General features: G+C 52.6%; 1 protein-coding gene across 1 annotated transcript in view; it reads left to right on the top strand.

Annotated features, from left to right (window-relative positions):
* LOC148134582 (guanylate-binding protein 1-like) overlaps positions 1 to 16,869 on the top strand; it is a 156,266-nt gene extending 139,397 nt beyond the window's left edge. The window contains exons 2-6 of the mRNA XM_087985672.1: positions 5,284 to 5,405; positions 10,369 to 10,478; positions 12,137 to 12,306; positions 13,992 to 14,219; positions 16,679 to 16,869. Coding sequence (XP_087841798.1) covers positions 5,284 to 5,405; positions 10,369 to 10,478; positions 12,137 to 12,306; positions 13,992 to 14,219; positions 16,679 to 16,869 — 821 coding nt within the window. The remainder of the gene's footprint in view (positions 1 to 5,283; positions 5,406 to 10,368; positions 10,479 to 12,136; positions 12,307 to 13,991; positions 14,220 to 16,678) is intronic.
* Positions 16,870 to 17,144: the final 275 nt, after the last annotated feature.

Genomic DNA, 17,144 nt, shown 5'->3' with positions numbered 1-17,144 from the left:
AGTGAGTTATATTACTGAGATGGAGAGAGAGTTATATTACTGTGAGAGAGATAGAGAGTTATATTACTGAGAGAGAGAGAGAGTTATATTACTGAGAGAGAGAGAGATTTATGTTACTGAGAGAGTGTTATATTACTGAGATAGAGAGAGAGTTAGATTACTGTGAGAGAGAGAGTTATATTACTGAGAGAGAGAGAGAATTTTCTTACTGAGAGAGAGTTATATTACTGAGAGAGAGAGAGAGATTTATATTACTGAGGGAGAGAGAGTTATATTCCTGAGAGAGAGAGAAAGAGTTATATTACTGAGAGAGAGAGAGTTATATTACTGAGAGAGAGAGAGAGAGATTTATATTACTGAGAGAGAGAGAGAGAGTTATATTACTGTGAGAGAAAAAGTCATATTACTTAGAGAGAAAAAGCCATATTACAGAGAGAGAGAGAGAGAGTTATTTTACTGGGAGGGAAAAAGTCAAACTCCTGAGAGAGAGAAAGTCAAATTCCCAAGAGAAATCAGCCAAATTACTGGGAGAGAGAGAGAGAGAGAGAGAGAGAGAAAGTAATATTACCGAGAGCAAAGGTATTATTAATTTGGTACAATTTGGTATATTTGGGACAACAGTTAGTTGTTTCTGCGAGCAGCAGTGAAAAAGCAGAATGGTGTGTTGTTTCCCTGGTACCAGGGTCAAGGATGTCCCAGAGAGGGTGCAGAATGTTCTCACGGGGGGAGAGGGGCCAGCAGGAGGTCATTGTCCACATTGGAACCAACGACATTGGAAGGGAAAAGGATGAGTTTCTGAAGGAAGAATATAGAAAGTTAGGCAGGAGTTTAAAAGGAGGTCCTCGAGAGTAGTAATATCTGGATTATTCCCGGTGCTATGTGCTAGTGAGGGCAGGAACAGGAGGATAGAGCAGATGAATGCATGGCTGAGGAGCTGGTGTGTGGGAGAAGGATTCACCTTTTTTTTTGGATCATTGGAATCTCTTTTGGGGTAGAAATGACCTGTACAAGAAGGACGGATTGCACCTAAATTGGAAGGGGGCTAATATACTGGCAGGGAAATTGGCTAGAGCTGCTCAGGAGGATTTAAATTAGTAAGGGGAGGGGGGGAGCGGTGGGAGATAGTGAGGAAAGAGATCGATCTGAGACGGGTACAGCTGAGAACAGAAGTGAGTCAAACAGTCAGGGCAGGCAGGGACAAGGTAGGACTAATAAATTAAACTGCATTTATTTCAATGCAAGGGGCCTAACAGGGAAGGCAGATGAACTCAGGGCATGGTTCGGAACATGGGACTGGGATATCACAGCAATTACAGAAACATGGCTCAGGGATGGGCAGGACTGACAGCGTAATGTTCCAGGATACAAATTCTACAGGAAGGATAGAAAGCGAGGCAAGAGAGGAGGGGGAGTGGCGTTTTTGATAAGGAATAGCATTACTCAGCTGTGCTGAGGGAGGATATTCCCGGAAATACATCCAAGGAAATAAGAAAGGGCTAATCACCTTATGGGACTGTATTATAGACCCCCTAATAGTCAGAGGAAAGCTGAGAAACAAACTTGTAAGGAGATCTCAGCTATCTGTAAGAATAATAGGGTGGTTATGGTAGGGGATTTTAACTTTCCAAACATCGACTGGGACTGCCATAGTGTTAAGGGTTTAGATGGAGAGGAATTTGTTTAGTGCGTACAAGACAATTTTCTGATTCAGTCTGTGTTTGTACCTACTAGAGAAGGTGCAAAACCTGACCTACTCTTGGGACATAAGGCAGGGCAGGTGACTGAGGTGTCAGTGGGGGAGCACTTTGGGGCCAGCGACCATAATTCTATTAGATTTAAAATAGTGATGGAAAAGGATAGACCAGATCTAAAAGTTGAAGTTCTAAATTGGAGAAAGGCCAATTTTGACGGTATTAGGCAAGAACTTTCGAAAGCTGATTGGGGGCAGATGTTCGCAGGTAAAGGGACGGCTGGAAAATGGGAAGCCTTCAGAAATGAGATAATGAGAATCCAGAGAAAGTATATTCCTGTCAGGGTGAAAGGAAAGGCTGGTAGGTATAGGGAATGCTGGATGACTAAAGAAATTGAGGGTTTGGTTCAGAAAAAGAAGGAAACATATGTCAGGTACAGACAGGATAGATCGAGTGAATCCTTAGAAGAGTATAAAGGAAGTAGGAGTATACTTAAGAGGGAAATCAGGAGGGCAAAAAGGGGACATGAGATAGCTTTGGCAAATAGAATTAAGGAGAATCCAAAGGGTTTTTACAAATACATTAAGGACAAAACGGTAACGAGGGAGAGAATAGGGCCCCTCAAAGATCAGCAAGGCGGCCTTTGTGTGGAGCCGCAGAAAATGGGGGAGATACTAAATGAATATTTAGCATCAGTATTTACTGTGGAAAAGGATATGGAAGATATAGACTGCAGGGAAATAGATGGTGACATCTTGAAAAATGTCCAGATTACAGAGGAGGAAGTGCTGGATGGCTTGAAACGGTTAAAGGTGGATAAATCCCCAGGACCTGATCAGGTGTACCTGAGAACTCTGTGGGAAGCTAGGGAAGTGATTGCTGGGCCTCTTGCTGAGATATTTGTATCATCGATAGTCACAGGTGAGGTGCCTGAAGACTGGAGGTTGGTTAACGTGGTGCCACTGTTTAAGAAGGTGGTAAGGACAAGCCAGGGAACTATAGACTGGTGAGCCTGACCTCGGTGGTGGGCAAGTTGTTGGAGGGAATCCTGAGGGACAGGGTGTACATATATGTGGAAAGGCAAGGACTGATTAGGAATAGTCAACATGGCTTTGTGTGTGGGAAAACATGTCTCACAAACTTGATTGAGGTTTTTGAAGCAACAAAGAGGATTGATGAGGGCAGAGCGGTAGATGTGATTTATATGGACTTTAGTAAGGCTGAGAAGTGGCAGATGGAGTTTAATTCAGATAAATGCAAGGTACTGCATTTTGGGAAAGCAACTCTTAGCAAGACATATACACTTAATAGTAAGGTCCTCGGGAGTGTTGCTGAACAGAGAGACCTTCGAGTGCAGGTTCATAGCTCCTTGAAAGTGGAGTTGCAGGTAGATAGGATAGTGAAGAAGGTGTTTGGTATGCTTTCCTTTATTGGTCAGAGTATTGAGTACAGGAGTTGGGAGGTCATGTTGCGGCTGTACAGGACATTGGTTAGGCCACTGTTGGAATATTGAGTGCAATTCTGGTCTCCTTCCTATCAGAAAGGTGTTGTGAAACTTGAAAGGGTTCAGAAAAGATTTACAAGGATGTTGCCAGGGTTGGAGGATCTGAGCTACAGGGAGAGGCTGAACAGGCTGGGGCTGTTTTCCCTGGAGTGTCGGAGGCTGAGGGATGACCTTATAGAGGTTTATAAAATCATGAGGGGCATGGATAGGGTAAATAGACAAAGTCTTTTCCCTGGGGTCAGGGAGTCCAGAACTAGAGGGAATAGGATTAGGGGGAGAGGGGAAAGATATAAAAGGGACCTAATGGCCAAATTTTTCACACAGAGGTTGGTACGTGTATGGAATGAGCTGCCAGAGGAAGTGGTGGGGGCTGGTACAATTGCAACATTTAAGAGGCATCTGGATGGGTATATGAATAGGAAGGGTTTGGACGGATATGGGCCAATGTGACTAGGTTGATTTAGGATATAATTTAGGACAAGTTGGATTGAAGGGTCTGTTTCCATGCTGTACATCTCTATGACTCTAATGAGAGAGAGAGAGAGAGAGAGAGAGAGGGAGAGAGTGAGTGAGAGAGTGAGTGAGAGAGAGTGAGAGAGTGAGGGAGAGAGTGAGTGAGAGAGTGAGTGAGAGAGAGTGAGTGAGAGTGAGTGAGAGAGTGAGTGAGAGAGTGAGTGAGAGAGAGTGAGAGAGTGAGAGAGAGAGTGAGTGAGAGAGAGAGTGAGAGAGAGGGAGAGAGTGAGTGAGAGAGTGAGTGAGAGAGTGAGTGAGAGTGAGAGAGAGTGAGAGAGAGGGAGAGAGTGAGTGAGAGAGAGGGAGAGAGTGAGTGAGAGAGTGAGTGAGAGAGAGTGAGAGAGTGAGTGAGAGAGAGGGAGAGAGTGAGTGAGAGAGTGAGAGTGAGAGAGTGAGAGAGAGTGAGAGAGAGAGAGTGAGAGAGAGTGAGAGAGAGGGAGAGAGTGAGTGAGAGAGGGAGAGAGTGAGTGAGAGAGTGAGTGAGAGAGAGTGAGAGAGTGAGGGAGAGAGTGAGTGAGAGAGTGAGTGAGAGAGAGTGAGTGAGAGTGAGTGAGAGAGTGAGTGAGAGAGTGAGTGAGAGAGTGAGTGAGAGAGAGTGAGAGAGAGTGAGAGAGAGGGAGAGAGTGAGTGAGAGAGAGGGAGAGAGTGAGTGAGAGAGAGGGAGAGAGTGAGTGAGAGAGAGTGAGTGAGAGAAAGAGTGAGAGAGTGAGTGAGAGAGAGTGAGAGAGTGAGAGAGAGTGAGAGAGTGAGTGAGAGAGAGTGAGAGAGTGAGAGAGAGGGAGAGAGTGAGAGAGTGAGTGAGTGAGAGAGAGTGAGTGAGAGAGTGAGAGAGAGTGAGAGAGAGAGTGAGTGAGAGAGAGAGAGTGAGTGAGAGAGAGTGAGAGAGAGTGAGAGAGAGAGAGAGAGTGAGAGTGAGTGAGAGAGTGAGCGAGAGACAGATGGCCGTGGTGTCCCTCCTGAGTTGGTCAACAAACACATGACAATGGATTTACCCCAATGGGATGGTGGGAGCTGTTTGACTTTGTCCAGCCCAGGCCAGCTCCGGCACCGGCACCTCCACATCACCTGCCCTGATTTGGGCAGACTTTCCCCAAGTGGTTTATTTGTCAATCTCGTAACCCCGGAACTGCGGTAACATCCTGGGGAGCCCAGGTTCAAATCCCAACGCAGCAGGTGGTGGAATCTGGGCTCAATTTCAAAAGAAAACTGGATTGAAGATGATGATCAAACAGTTGGCTCAACCCGTTCGCTCGGTGAAAGGAAATCTGCCTTCCTTCCCTGGCTCGGGCCTACATGTAACTCGAGACCCACAGCAACGTGGTTATTATAAATGGCTAATAAAGGCACCTGCATTCTGGGAGTGAGTTAAGTAGAGATTAGGTTGGTCTGAAAATTAATGGAAATTCCCCCCTCCCTGCTCCTATCTCCCCCACCCCGAGATTACCTTCCCTCTATCCTCTCGATCAACTTGATTGTCTTGGTTTGTGATGGATTAGCTTTGACTGTCACCCTGCTGGAGAAGAGCAGTCTCTCTCTATCCCATTGACTCCCACACTCTTTGTCTCCATCCTGTAGGATTCCCGCTGAGATCCGGGAAGATGCTTCCCGGCTGGAGAATGTGGATGTGGTGTCTCCCTCACCCTGAAAGAGCCAACGAGTATCTGGTTATCCTGGACATCGACGGATTGGAAGGAGAGGTGACGGGCTGGAGGCGGGGTGCAGGGTGCAGTGGGGAGAGGGCTGGGGGAGGGGCAAGACAGCGGGGTTGGGAAAGGAATGAGCCAGTGAGGGGAGGTAGCCGGGCTGGCGAGGAGAGAGATGGAAAGGACAGGTGGATTCTGCTTGTAAGGGGTGGCATTGACACTGAGAGAGAGCTGGAAGCATTCACACGCTGGCTCAGTGGGTTAGCACTGCTGCCTCATGGCGCCGGGGACCCAGGTTCGATTCCAGCCTCGAGGCGACTGTCTGTGTGGAGTTTGCACATTCTCCCCGTGTCTGCGTGGGTTTCCTCCAGGTGTTCTGGTTTCCTCCCACAGTCCAAGGAAGTGTAGGTTAGGGTGGATTGGCCATGCTAAATTGTCCCATAGTGCCCAGGGATGTGCAGGTCAGGGTGGATTGACCATGCTAAATTGTCCCATAGTGCCCAGGGATGTGCAGGTCAGGGTGGATTGACCATGCTAAATTGTCCCATAGTGCCCAGGGATGTACAGGTTAGGGTGGGTTGGCCATGCTAAATTGTCCCATAGTGCCCAGGGATGTGCAGGTTAGGGTGGATTGGCCATGCTAAATTGTCCCACAGTGTCCAGGGATGTGTAGGTTAGGGGGGATTGGCCATGCTAAATTGTCCCATAGTCCCCAGGGATGTACAGGTTAGGGTGGATTGGCCGTGCTAAATTGTCCCATAGTGCCCAGGGATGTGTAGGTTAGGGTGGATTGGCCATGCTAAATTGTCCCATAGTGCCCAGGGGTGTGCAGGTTAGGGTGGATTGGCCATGCTAAATTGTCCCATAGTGTCCAGGGATGTGTAGGTTAGGGTGGATTGGCCGTGATAAATTGTCCCATAGTGCCCAGGGATGTGTAGGTTAGGGGGGATTGGCCATGCCATATTGTCCCATAGTGCCCAGGGATGTACAGGTTAGGGTGGATTGGCCATGCTTAATTGTCCCATAGTGTCCAGGGATGTTCAGGTTAGGGTGGATTGGCCATGCTAAATTGTCCCATAGTGCCCAGGGATGTGCACGTTAGGGTGGATTGGCCATGCTAAATTGTCCCATAGTGCCCAGGGATGTACAGGTTAGGGTGGATTGGCCATGCTAAATTGTCCCATAGTGCCCAGGATGTACAGGTTAGGGTGGATTGGCCATGCTAAATTGTCCCATAGTGCCCAGGGATGTACAGGTTAGGGTGGATTGGCCATGCTAAATTTCCCAGAATGCCCAGGGATGTGCAGGTTAGGGTGGATTGGCCGTGCTAAATTGTCCCATAGTGTCCAGGGATGTTCAGGTTAGGGTGGATTGGCCATGCTAAATTGTCCCATAGTGCCCAGGGATGTGCACGTTAGGGTGGATTGGCCATGCTAAATTGTCCCATAGTGCCCAGGGGTGTACAGGTTAGGGTGGATTGGCCATGCTAAATTGTCCCATAGTGCCCAGGGATGTGCAGGTTAGGGTGGATTGGCCATGCGAAATTGTCCCATAGTGCCCTGGGATGTACAGGTTAGGGTGGATTGGCCATGCGAAATTGTCCCATAGTTCCCAGGGATGTACAGGTTAGGGTGGATTGGCCATGCTAAATTGTCTTATAGTGTCCAGGGATGTGCAGGTTAGGGTGGATTGGCCATGCTAAATTGTCCCATAGTGCCCAGGGATGTGCAGGTTAGGGTGGATTGGCCATGCTAAATTGTCCCATAGTGCCCAGGTATGTGCAGGTTAGGGTGGATTGGCCATGCTAAATTGTCCCATAGTGCCCAGGGATTTGCAGGTTAGGGTGGATTGGCCATGCTAAATTGTCCCATAGTGCCCTGGGATGTACAGGTTAGGGTGGATTGGCCATGCTAAATTGTCCCATAGTGCCCAGGGATGTGTAGGTTCGGGGGGATTGGCCATGCTAAATTGTCCCATAGTCCCAGGGATGTACAGGTTAGGGTGGATTGGCCATGCTAAATTGTCCCATAGTGCCCAGGGATGTGTAGGTTAGGGTGGATTGGCCATGCTAAATTGTCCCATAGTGCCCAGGGATGTGTAGGTTAGGGTGGATTGGCCATGCTAAATTGTCCCATAGTGCCCAGGATGTACAGGTTAGGGTGGATTGGCCATGCTAAATTGTCCCATAGTGCCCAGGGATGTACAGGTTAGGGTGGATTGGCCATGCTAAATTTCCCATAATGCCCAGGGATGTGCAGGTTAGGGTGGATTGGCCGTGCTAAATTATCCCATAGTGCCCAGGGATGTACAGGTTAGGGAGGATTGGCCATGCTAAATTGTCCCATAGTGCCCAGGGATGTACAGGTTAGGGTGGATTGGCCATGCTAAATTGTCCCATAGTGCCCAGGGATGTGCAGGTTAGGGTGGATTGGCCGTGCTAAATTGTCCCATAGTGCCCAGAGATGTACAGGTTAGGGTGGATTGGCCATGCCACATTGTCCCATAGTTCCCAGGGATGTGCAGGTTAGGGTGGATTGGCCATGCTAAATTGTCCCATTGTGCCCAGGGATGTGCAGGTTAGGGTGGATTGGCCATGCTAAATTGTCCCATAGTGCCCAGGGATGTGCAGGTTAGGGTGGATTGGCCATGCTAAATTGTCCCATAGTGTTCAGGGATGTGCAGGTTAGGGTGGATGGGCTATGCTAAATTGTCCCATAGTGCCCAGGGATGTGCAGGTCAGGGTGGATTGGCCATGCTAAATTCTCCCATAGTCCCCAGGGATGTGCAGGTTAGGGTGGATTGGGCATGCTAAATTGTCCCATAGTGCCCAGAGAAGTACAGGTTAGGGTGGATTGGCCATGCTAAATTCTCCCATAGTCCCCAGGGATGTGCAGGTTAGGGTGGATTGGCCGTGCTAAATTGTCCCATAGTGCCCCGGGATGTGCAGGTTAGGATGGATTGGCCATGCTAAATTGTCCCATAGTGCCCAGGGATGTGCAGGTTAGGGTGGATTGGCCATGCTAAATTGTCCCATAGTGCCCCGGGATGTGCAGGTTAGGATGGATTGGCTAGGCTAAACTGTCTTTGGATGGCGAATGGAAGAGATGATGATCTCTGATATTGACCTCCCAGAGGATCAGGTGGGAATTTAAATACCCCTCGTTTAAGATCCAGGGTATCAGAGGGACGTCCGCGGTGACCAGGGAGACCCGGCTGCTTCTCTCTATACCTGACATATGCTTCGTTCTTTTTCTGAACCAAACCCTCAATTTCTTTAGTCATCCAGCATTCCCTATACCTACCAGCCTTCCTTTTCACCCTGACAGGAATATACTTTCTCTGGATTCTCGTTATCTCATTTCTGAAGGCTTCCCATTTTCCAGCCGTCCCTTTACCTGCGAACATCTGCCTCCAATCAGCTTTCGAAAGTTCCTGCCTAATACCGTCAAAATTGGCCTTTCTCCAATTTAGAACTTCAACTTTTAGATCTGGTCTATCCTTTTCCATCACTATTTTAAATCTACTAGAATTATGGTTGCTGGCGCCAAAGTGCTCCCTCAGTCACCTGCCCTGCCTTATTTCCCAAGAGTAGGTGATGTTTTGCACCTTCTCTACTTGGTACATCCACATACTGAATCAGAAAATTGTCTTGTACGCACTTAACAAATTCCTCCTTCCCCATTCGCTCCATCTCCCCCCTTCCCCAATCTCTCCATCTCTCCCCTTTCCCAATCTCTCCATCTCTTCCCTTTCACAATCTCTCCATCTCTTCCCTTTCCCAATCTCTCCATCTCTCTCCTTTCCCAATCTCTCCATCTCTCTCCTTTCCCAATCTCTCCATCTCTCCCCTTTCCCAATCTCTCCATCTCTTCCCTTTCCCAATCTCTCCATCTCTCCCCTTTCCCAATCTCTCCATCTCTTCCCTTTCCCAATCTCTCCATCTCTTCCCTTCCCCAATCTCGCCATCTCTCTCCTTTCCCATTCTTCCCATCTTCTCCTTCCCCATATGCTCCATCGCTCCCCTTCCCCAATCTCTCCCCTTTCCCAATCTCTCCATCTCTCCCCTTTCCCCATCTCTCCATCGCTCCTAACTTCCCAAATCTCCATCTCTCCCCTTCCCCAATCTCTCCACTTTCCCAATCTCTCCATCTCTCCCCTTTCCCCATCTCTCCATCGCTCCTAACTTCCCAAATCTCCATCTCTCCCCTTCCCCAATCTCTCCACTTTCCCAATCTCTCCATCTCTCCCCTTTCCCCATCTCTCCATCGCTCCTAACTTCCCAAACTCTCCATCTCTCCCCTTCCCCAATCTCTCCCCTTTCCCAATCTCTCCATCTCTCCCCTTTCCCCATCTCTCCCCTTTTCCAATCTCTCCCCTTTTCCAATCTCTCCATCTCCTTCCCTTCCCCAATCTCTCTATCTCTCCCCTTTCCCAATCCCTCCATCCCTCCCTTCCTTTAGCACGTCTTCTCTCCTCCACACCAATCTCTCCATCACTGTCCTTCTTCAATCTCTCCATCTCTCTCTCCAAGTATCTCCCCTTCCATAATCTCTCCATTACTCTAAAACCCCAATCTCTCCACCCGTCCATGTGCCAAGTCTCTCCACCTCGCCACTTTAGGCGACATAGTGGCTCAGTGGTTAGCACTGCTGCCTCACAGCGCCAGGAACCCAGGTTCGATTCCAGCCTTGGGCGACTGTCTGTGTGGAGATTGCACATTCTCCCCGTGTCTGTGTGGGCTTGCTCTGATTTCCTCCCACAGTCCCAAAGATGTACAGGTGAGGGTGGATTGACTGTGGGAAATTGTCCCGTAGTGTTTAGGGATGTGCAAGTGAGATGGGGAATGTGGAGTGGGCTGGTCTGTGTCAGATGCTCTTCGGAGGGTCTGGATGGGCTGAACGGGCTGCTTCAGCACTATAAGGATTTGATGATTCTCTCCGGTACCCCAATCTCTCCATCCCTTCCAATGGCCAATCTCTCCCTAACTGCCCACCCTATCTGTCTCTTTTCTCTCCAGAGAAATGAAAACACAAAAACCGAGATATTTGCTCTGGCCTTGGTCCTCAGCAACATCTTCATCTACAACAGCAAAGGGACCGTTGACCAGGAGGCTCTGGACAAACTGAGGTAAGCTTTCAATAGCCATTTGGGGAGGACTTTGATTTAGGGTCACATTGGGCTGGGGGAAGAGAGAGGTGGGGAGATTGGGGAAGGGGAAAGATGGAGAGATTGGGGAAGGGGAAAGATGGAGAGATTGGGGAAGGGAGAGGTGGCGAGATTGAGAAAAGGGAGAGATGGAGAGATTGGGGAGGGGGAGAGATGGAGAGATTGGGAAAGAGAGAGATGAAGAGATTGAGAAAGGGGAGAGACAGAGAGATTGGGGAAGAGGAGAGATGGAGAGATTGGGAAAGAGGAGAGATGAAGAGATTGAGGAAGTGGTGAGATGGAGAGATTAGGGAGGGGGAGAGATGGAGAGATTGGGAAAGGGAGAGATGAAGAGATTGGGAAAGGGGAGAGACAGAGAGATTGGGGAAGAGAAGAGATGGAGAGATTGGGAAAGAGGAGAGATGAAGAGATTGAGGAAGTGGTGAGATGGAGAGATTGGAAAAGCAGAGAGGGAGAGATTGGGGAAGGGGAGAGATGGAGAGATTGGGAAAGAGGAGAGATGAAGAGATTGAGGAAGTGGTGAGATGGAGAGATTGGGAAAGGGAGAGATGAAGAGATTGGGAAAGGGGAGAGATGGAGAGATTGGGAAAGAGGAGAGATGAAGAGATTGAGGAAGTGGTGAGATGGAGAGATTGGAAAAATAGAGAGGGAGAGATTGAGAGATTGAAAGACTGGGAACCGGGAGACATGCAGAGATTGGGGAAGGGGACAGATGGAGAGATTGGGAAAGTGGACAGACAGAGAGATTTGGGAAGAGGTGAGATGGAGAGATTGGGGAAGGGGACAGATGGAGAGATTGGGAAAGGGAGAGATGAAGAGATTGGGAAAGGGGAGAGACAGAGAGATTGGGGAAGAGAAGAGATGGAGAGATTGGGAAAGAGGAGAGATGAAGAGATTGAGGAAGTGGTGAGATGGAGAGATTGGAAAAGCAGAGAGGGAGAGATTGGGGAAGGGGAGAGAAGGAGAGATTGGGAAAGAGGAGAGATGAAGAGATTGAGGAAGTGGTGAGATGGAGAGATTGGGAAAGGGAGAGATGAAGAGATTGGGAAAGGGGAGAGATGGAGAGATTGGGAAAGAGGAGAGATGAAGAGATTGAGGAAGTTGTGAGATGGAGAGATTGGAAAAACAGAGAGGGAGAGATTGAGAGATTGAAAGACTGGGAACCGGGAGACATGCAGAGATTGGGGAAGGGGACAGATGGAGAGATTGGGAAAGTGGACAGACAGAGAGATTTGGGAAGAGGTGAGATGGAGAGGTTGGGGAAGGGGAGAAGATGGAATGATTGGAGAATGGGAGTGATGGAGATATTAGTAATGGGAGAGATGGAGAGAGATGGAGAGATTGTAGAAGGGGAGAGATAGAGAGAGAGATTGGGGAAGAGGAGAGATGGAGAGATTAGGGAAGGGGAGAGATGAAGAGATTGGGAAAGGGGAGAGATGGAGAGATTTGGGAAGGAGAGAGATGGAGAGATCAGTAAAGGGAGAGATGGAAAGATTGGGGAATTGTAGCTCCCTTCTCCTATGGTGTGCTGAGGGATGGTGAAGGTAGACCATTCACTGGGTGCACTGTGCATGTTAGAAAAGCAGAAACCTTTACGTCTTTCTCTCAATGTCCATCAGCTACATCACCAAGCTGCCCAGATACGTTCAGGGAGGAGCTGTTGACAGTCACAGAGAGCTTTGTCCGGAGTTTCTGTGGTGTGTGCGGGACTCGGAGCTGGAACTTTGGATGGGTGGCTTCAGGCTGGTTGCAGATGACTACCTTAACGCCATTCTCCTCGCAGACCAAGGTAACAGTGGACAACAGCGGCTAGAATTGAGAGATAGCCGTCAAGTGACCAATAGCAGGAGTTTGCATATCTCAACCAGCTGTCACAGTCCCCAGTCAATCAGAATGGGGGTCACAGCCAATGGGCACTGATCCTCTGACAGAGCGGTACTCCCTCAGTACTGACCCTCTGACAGTGCGGTGCTCGCTCAGCACTGACCCTCCGACAGTGCGGCACTCCCTGAGCACTGAGCCTCAGACAGTGCGGTACTCCCTCAGCACTGATCCTCCGGCAGTGCCCACTCCCTCATCACTGACCCTCCGACAGTGCGATATTCCCTCAGCACTGACCCTCCGACAGTGCGGCACTCCCTCAGCACTGACCCTCCTACAGTGCGGCAGTCCCTCAGCACTGACCCTCCGACAGTGTGGCACTCCCTCAGCACTGACCCTCCAACAGTGCGGCACTCCCTCAGCACTGACCCTCCGACAGTGCGGCACTCCCTCAGCACTGACCCTCCGACAGTGCCCACTCCCTCAGCACTGACCCTCCGACAGTGCTGCCCTCCCTCAGCACTGACCCTCCGACAGTGCGGCACTCCCTCAGCACTGACCCTCCGACAGTGCTGCCCTCCCTCAGCACTGACCCTCCGACAGTGCGGCACTCCCTCAGCACTGACCCTCCGACAGTGCGGCACTCCCTCAGCACTGACCCTCCGACAGTGCCCACTCCCTCAGCACTGACCCTCCGACAGTGCTGCCCTCCCTCAGCACTGACCCTCCGACAGTGCGGCACTCCCTCAGCACTGGCCCTCCGACAGTGCCCACTCCCTCAGCACTGACACTCCGACAGTGCCCACTCCCTCAGCACTGACCCTCCGACAGTGCGGCACTCCCTCAGCACTGACCCTCCGACAGTGCGGCACTCCCTCAGCACTGACCCTCCGACAGTGCTGCCCTCCCTCAGCACTGACCCTCCGAATGTGCCCACTCCCGCAGTACTGACCCTCCAACAGTGCGGCACTCCCCCAGCACTGACCCTCCATCAGAGAAAGGAGGGGCCCATACCATGTCTTACGCCTGTTCCTCAGAACGTAGAGAAGTTTCAGGTGAGAACCATCAACAGTGCGTTTAGGCACATTCACCCCCCAAAACTCTTTAAATCCCTGAGTACTGACCAATCCACTGAATCTAATCGATGACTGAGTTTCCTCAGCTCTTTGGGATTCAGAATTCCCACGATTCAGTGAGTGAAGAAATGACTCTCCATATCTGTTGAAAAAGACCGATGGACACCTCACACTGCGCTCCCTATCTCCCCCCCAGCCCACACAATAGGGAGAGAATGGTTCATTCCCCATCACGCTCCCCTGGAAGGATATTGGGAATGGGAGGAGGCGGTTTTATGTGGAATTCTCTCCTCCCCCCCCCCCTCCACCCCACCCAGAGGGCTGTCGAGCCTGTGATATTGAGGATATTCGAGGCCGCTACAGAGTTTCATTCAGTAATGGGAGGACGAGGCAGGAGAGCGGAGGGTTATGAGGTTAGCCAGGATCCCATTGAATGATGGCGCAGACTCGATGGACCGAATGGCCTCCCGATGCCCGCTGTGCTGCAGAGCTGGGAGTCAGTTTGCTTTGTGAGGTTGGCTGTTCTCTGGCCGGGCGTCCCGTACTGTCTTTGTTTCCACTGTCCTCGCTCCTACAGGTCCCGATGGTGTCTCCTCGGTCAGCCGCTTCCTGACGGAGAGATTCGGCCAGAGGAGGTGCTTTGAGTTCAGCCACCCGTGTCCCGAGGCCGGTGACCTGAGGTTGGACCAGGTCCTGGAGGGGGAGCTGGCCCGTGATTTCCAGCTGCAGGTGGAGAGGCTGAGGGGACACGTGCTGGGAGCGAGGCCGAAGAGGCTACAAGGGGACAGCGTGGTCAATGGGCAGGGTATGTACCACCCAGGGTGGGGGGGGGTACGTACCACCCAGTATGGGGGGGAGGGAGGCTTCGTACCACCCAGGGGGCGGTGGGGGGAGGGCAGAGGTACGTACCATCCAGGGCGAGGGGAGGGAGGCAAGGAGTGTGTGGGGAGGGAGAGGGGATTGGCCGCTCCCTTCGGGCCCCGAGTTGTCCCTGGGGAGATCTCCCGCCATCGCCCCCTTTTCCGGCCACAGTTCGGAATCGCATGGCTCCTGGAGCAGGTTCCCCTCCCCCCCTCTCCCTCTGTACCCCCCTCCCCCCATCTCCCTCTGTACCGCCCTCCCCCATCTCCCTCTGTACCGCCCTCCCCCATCTCCCTCTGTACCCCCCTCACCCTCCCCCATCTCCCTCTGTACCCCCCTCACCCTCCCCTCATCTCCCTCTGTACCCCCTCCCCCTCCCCCATCTCCCTCTCTACCCCGCTACCCCTCCCCCATCTCCCTCTGTACCCTGCTCCCCCTCCCCCATCTCCCTCTGTACCCCGCTCCCCCTCCCCCATTTCCCTCTGTAACCCCCATCCCCCTCCCCATCTCCCTCTGTACCCCCCTCCCCCCATCTCCCTCTGTACCCCCCTCCCCCTCCCGTCTCCCATTGTACCCCCTTCTCCCTCCCTCCCATCTCCCTCTTACCGCCCTCCCCCTCCCCCATCTCTGTCTGTACCCCCCTCCCCTCCCCCATCTCCCTCTGTACCCCCCTCCCCCTCCCCCATCTCCCTCTGTAACCCCCTCCCACTCCCCCATCTCCCTCTGTACCCCCTTCCCCTCCCCATCTCCCTCTGTACCCCCTCTCCCTCCTCCTCCTCCCATCTCACTCTGTACCTCCTCCCCCTCCCCCTCCCCATCTCCCTCTGTACCCCTCTCCCCCATCTCCCTCTGTACCCCCCTTCCCCCATATCCCCCTGTACCCTCGTCCCCCTCCCCCATCTCCCTCTGTACACCCCTCCCCATCTCCCTATGTACCCGCTTTCCCTACCCCCATCACCCTCTGTACCCCCTGCCCCCATCTCCCTCTGTACCCCCTCCCCCTCCCCCCATCCCCCTCTGTATCCCCTGCCCCCATCTCCCTCTGTAACCCCCTCCCCCTCCCCATCTCCCTTTGTACCCCCTCCCCATCTCCCTCTGTAACCCCCTCCTACCATCTCCCTCTGCACCCCTCCCCCCATCTCCCTCTGTACCCGTCCCCATCCCCCATCTTCCTCTGTACCCCCACCCCCATTTCCCTCTGTACCGCGCCCTCCCCATCTCCCTCTGTACCTCCCTCCCCCATATCTCTCTGTACCCCCCTCCTCTACCTCTCTCTGTAACCCCCTCCCCCATCTCCCTCTGTACTCCCTTCCCCCTCCCCATCTCCCTCTGTACCCCCATCCTACATCTCACTCTGTACCTCCCTCCCCCTCCCCCATCTCCCTCTGTACCCCACTCCCCCCTCCCATCTCCCTCTGTATCCCCCTCCCCCATCTCCCTCTGTACCCCCTCCCCCAACTCCCTCTGTACCCCCGCCTCCCATCTCCACCTGTATCCCCCTCCTCCCATCTCCCTCTGTAACCCTACCCCCCATCTCCCTCTGTACCCCTCTCCCCCATCTTCCTCTGTTTCCCCTCCCCATCTCCCTCTGTACCCCCCCATCTCCCTCTGTACCCCCTCCCCTTCCCTATCTCCCTCTGTACCCCCTCCCCCCTCCCCCATCTCCCTCTGTATCCCCTCCCCATCTCCCTCTGCAATCCCCCTCTCCCCCATCTCCCTCTGTACCCCCCTCCCCCATCTCCCTCTGTACCCCTGCCCCCCATCTCCATCTGTATCCCCCTCCACCCATCTCCCTCTGTAACCCTACTCCCCCATTTCCCTCTGTACCCCCCTCCCCGCATCTTCCTCTGTACCCCCCTCCCCCCATCTCCCTCTGTACCCACCGCTCCATCTCCCTCTGTACCCCCGCCCCCATATTTCCCTCTGTACCCCCGCCCCCACATTTCCCTCTGTACCCCCCTCCCCATCTCCCTCTGTACCCCCCTCCCCCCATCTCCCTCTGTACCCCCCTCCCCCCCATCTCCCTCTGTACCCCCCTCCCCCATCTCCCTCTGTACCCCCCTCCCCCCATCTCCCTCTGTACCCCCTCCCCCCATCTCCCTCTGTACCCTCCTCCCCCTCCCCCCATCTCCCTCTGTACCCCCTCCCCCCATCTCCCTCTGTACCCCCTCCCCCCATCTCCCTCAGGGCCTGGGTGCTCTCCGAATGGATTCCAAGGGGAGGGGGGTGGTTACAATCGGGCTTGCTCTCCCGTGTCTGATGGGTTCCTCAGCTCCACTCTCACGGCGTGTACCCGCTGTCCTCCCTCTGGCGGCCCCCCCTCCCCTCAGCCCCCCACCCCCACCATCCCACCCCCATCTCCGTGGGCAGAGTTGACGTGATGCCCTTCCCGATCTGTTCCAGCGTTGGCGAGGATGGTGGAAGACTGCGTGAGCCGTCAGTGCCAGGGTCGACTCATTGTCCTGGAGGATCTCTACGATGCCACACGGCATTCAGTGCCAACTGTGCCCCGGGGGGCAGCGACGGACAGGACCATGCCACAGCCAGTCAAGGTATTGGGCGCTACCGCAAGGAAACAAAGATCCAAGGTTTAGAGGCGAGAGGAGAAAAGGGACAGGAGAGGGACACATTTTTCATACAGAGGAGGGGTTCAATGGGCATAAAGCTGGCACAGTGACTCAATGGGTTAGCACAGCTGCCTCACAGTGCAAGTGACACGGATTGGACACCACCCTCAGGTAACTGTCTGTGTGGAGTTTGCACATTCTCCCCGTGTCTGCGGGGGTTTCCTCCCACAGTCCAAAGATGTGCAGGTTAGGGTGGATTGGCCATGCCAAATTGTCCCATAGTTCCCAGGGTTGTGCAGGTT

This window comes from Chiloscyllium plagiosum, unplaced genomic scaffold, assembly GCF_037043375.1.
Source record: "Chiloscyllium plagiosum isolate Xiang-an unplaced genomic scaffold, Cpla_swu_hap1 HiC_scaffold_54, whole genome shotgun sequence".
Lineage (NCBI taxonomy): Eukaryota > Metazoa > Chordata > Chondrichthyes > Orectolobiformes > Hemiscylliidae > Chiloscyllium > Chiloscyllium plagiosum.
This window is presented reverse-complemented; position numbering and strand designations above follow the sequence as displayed.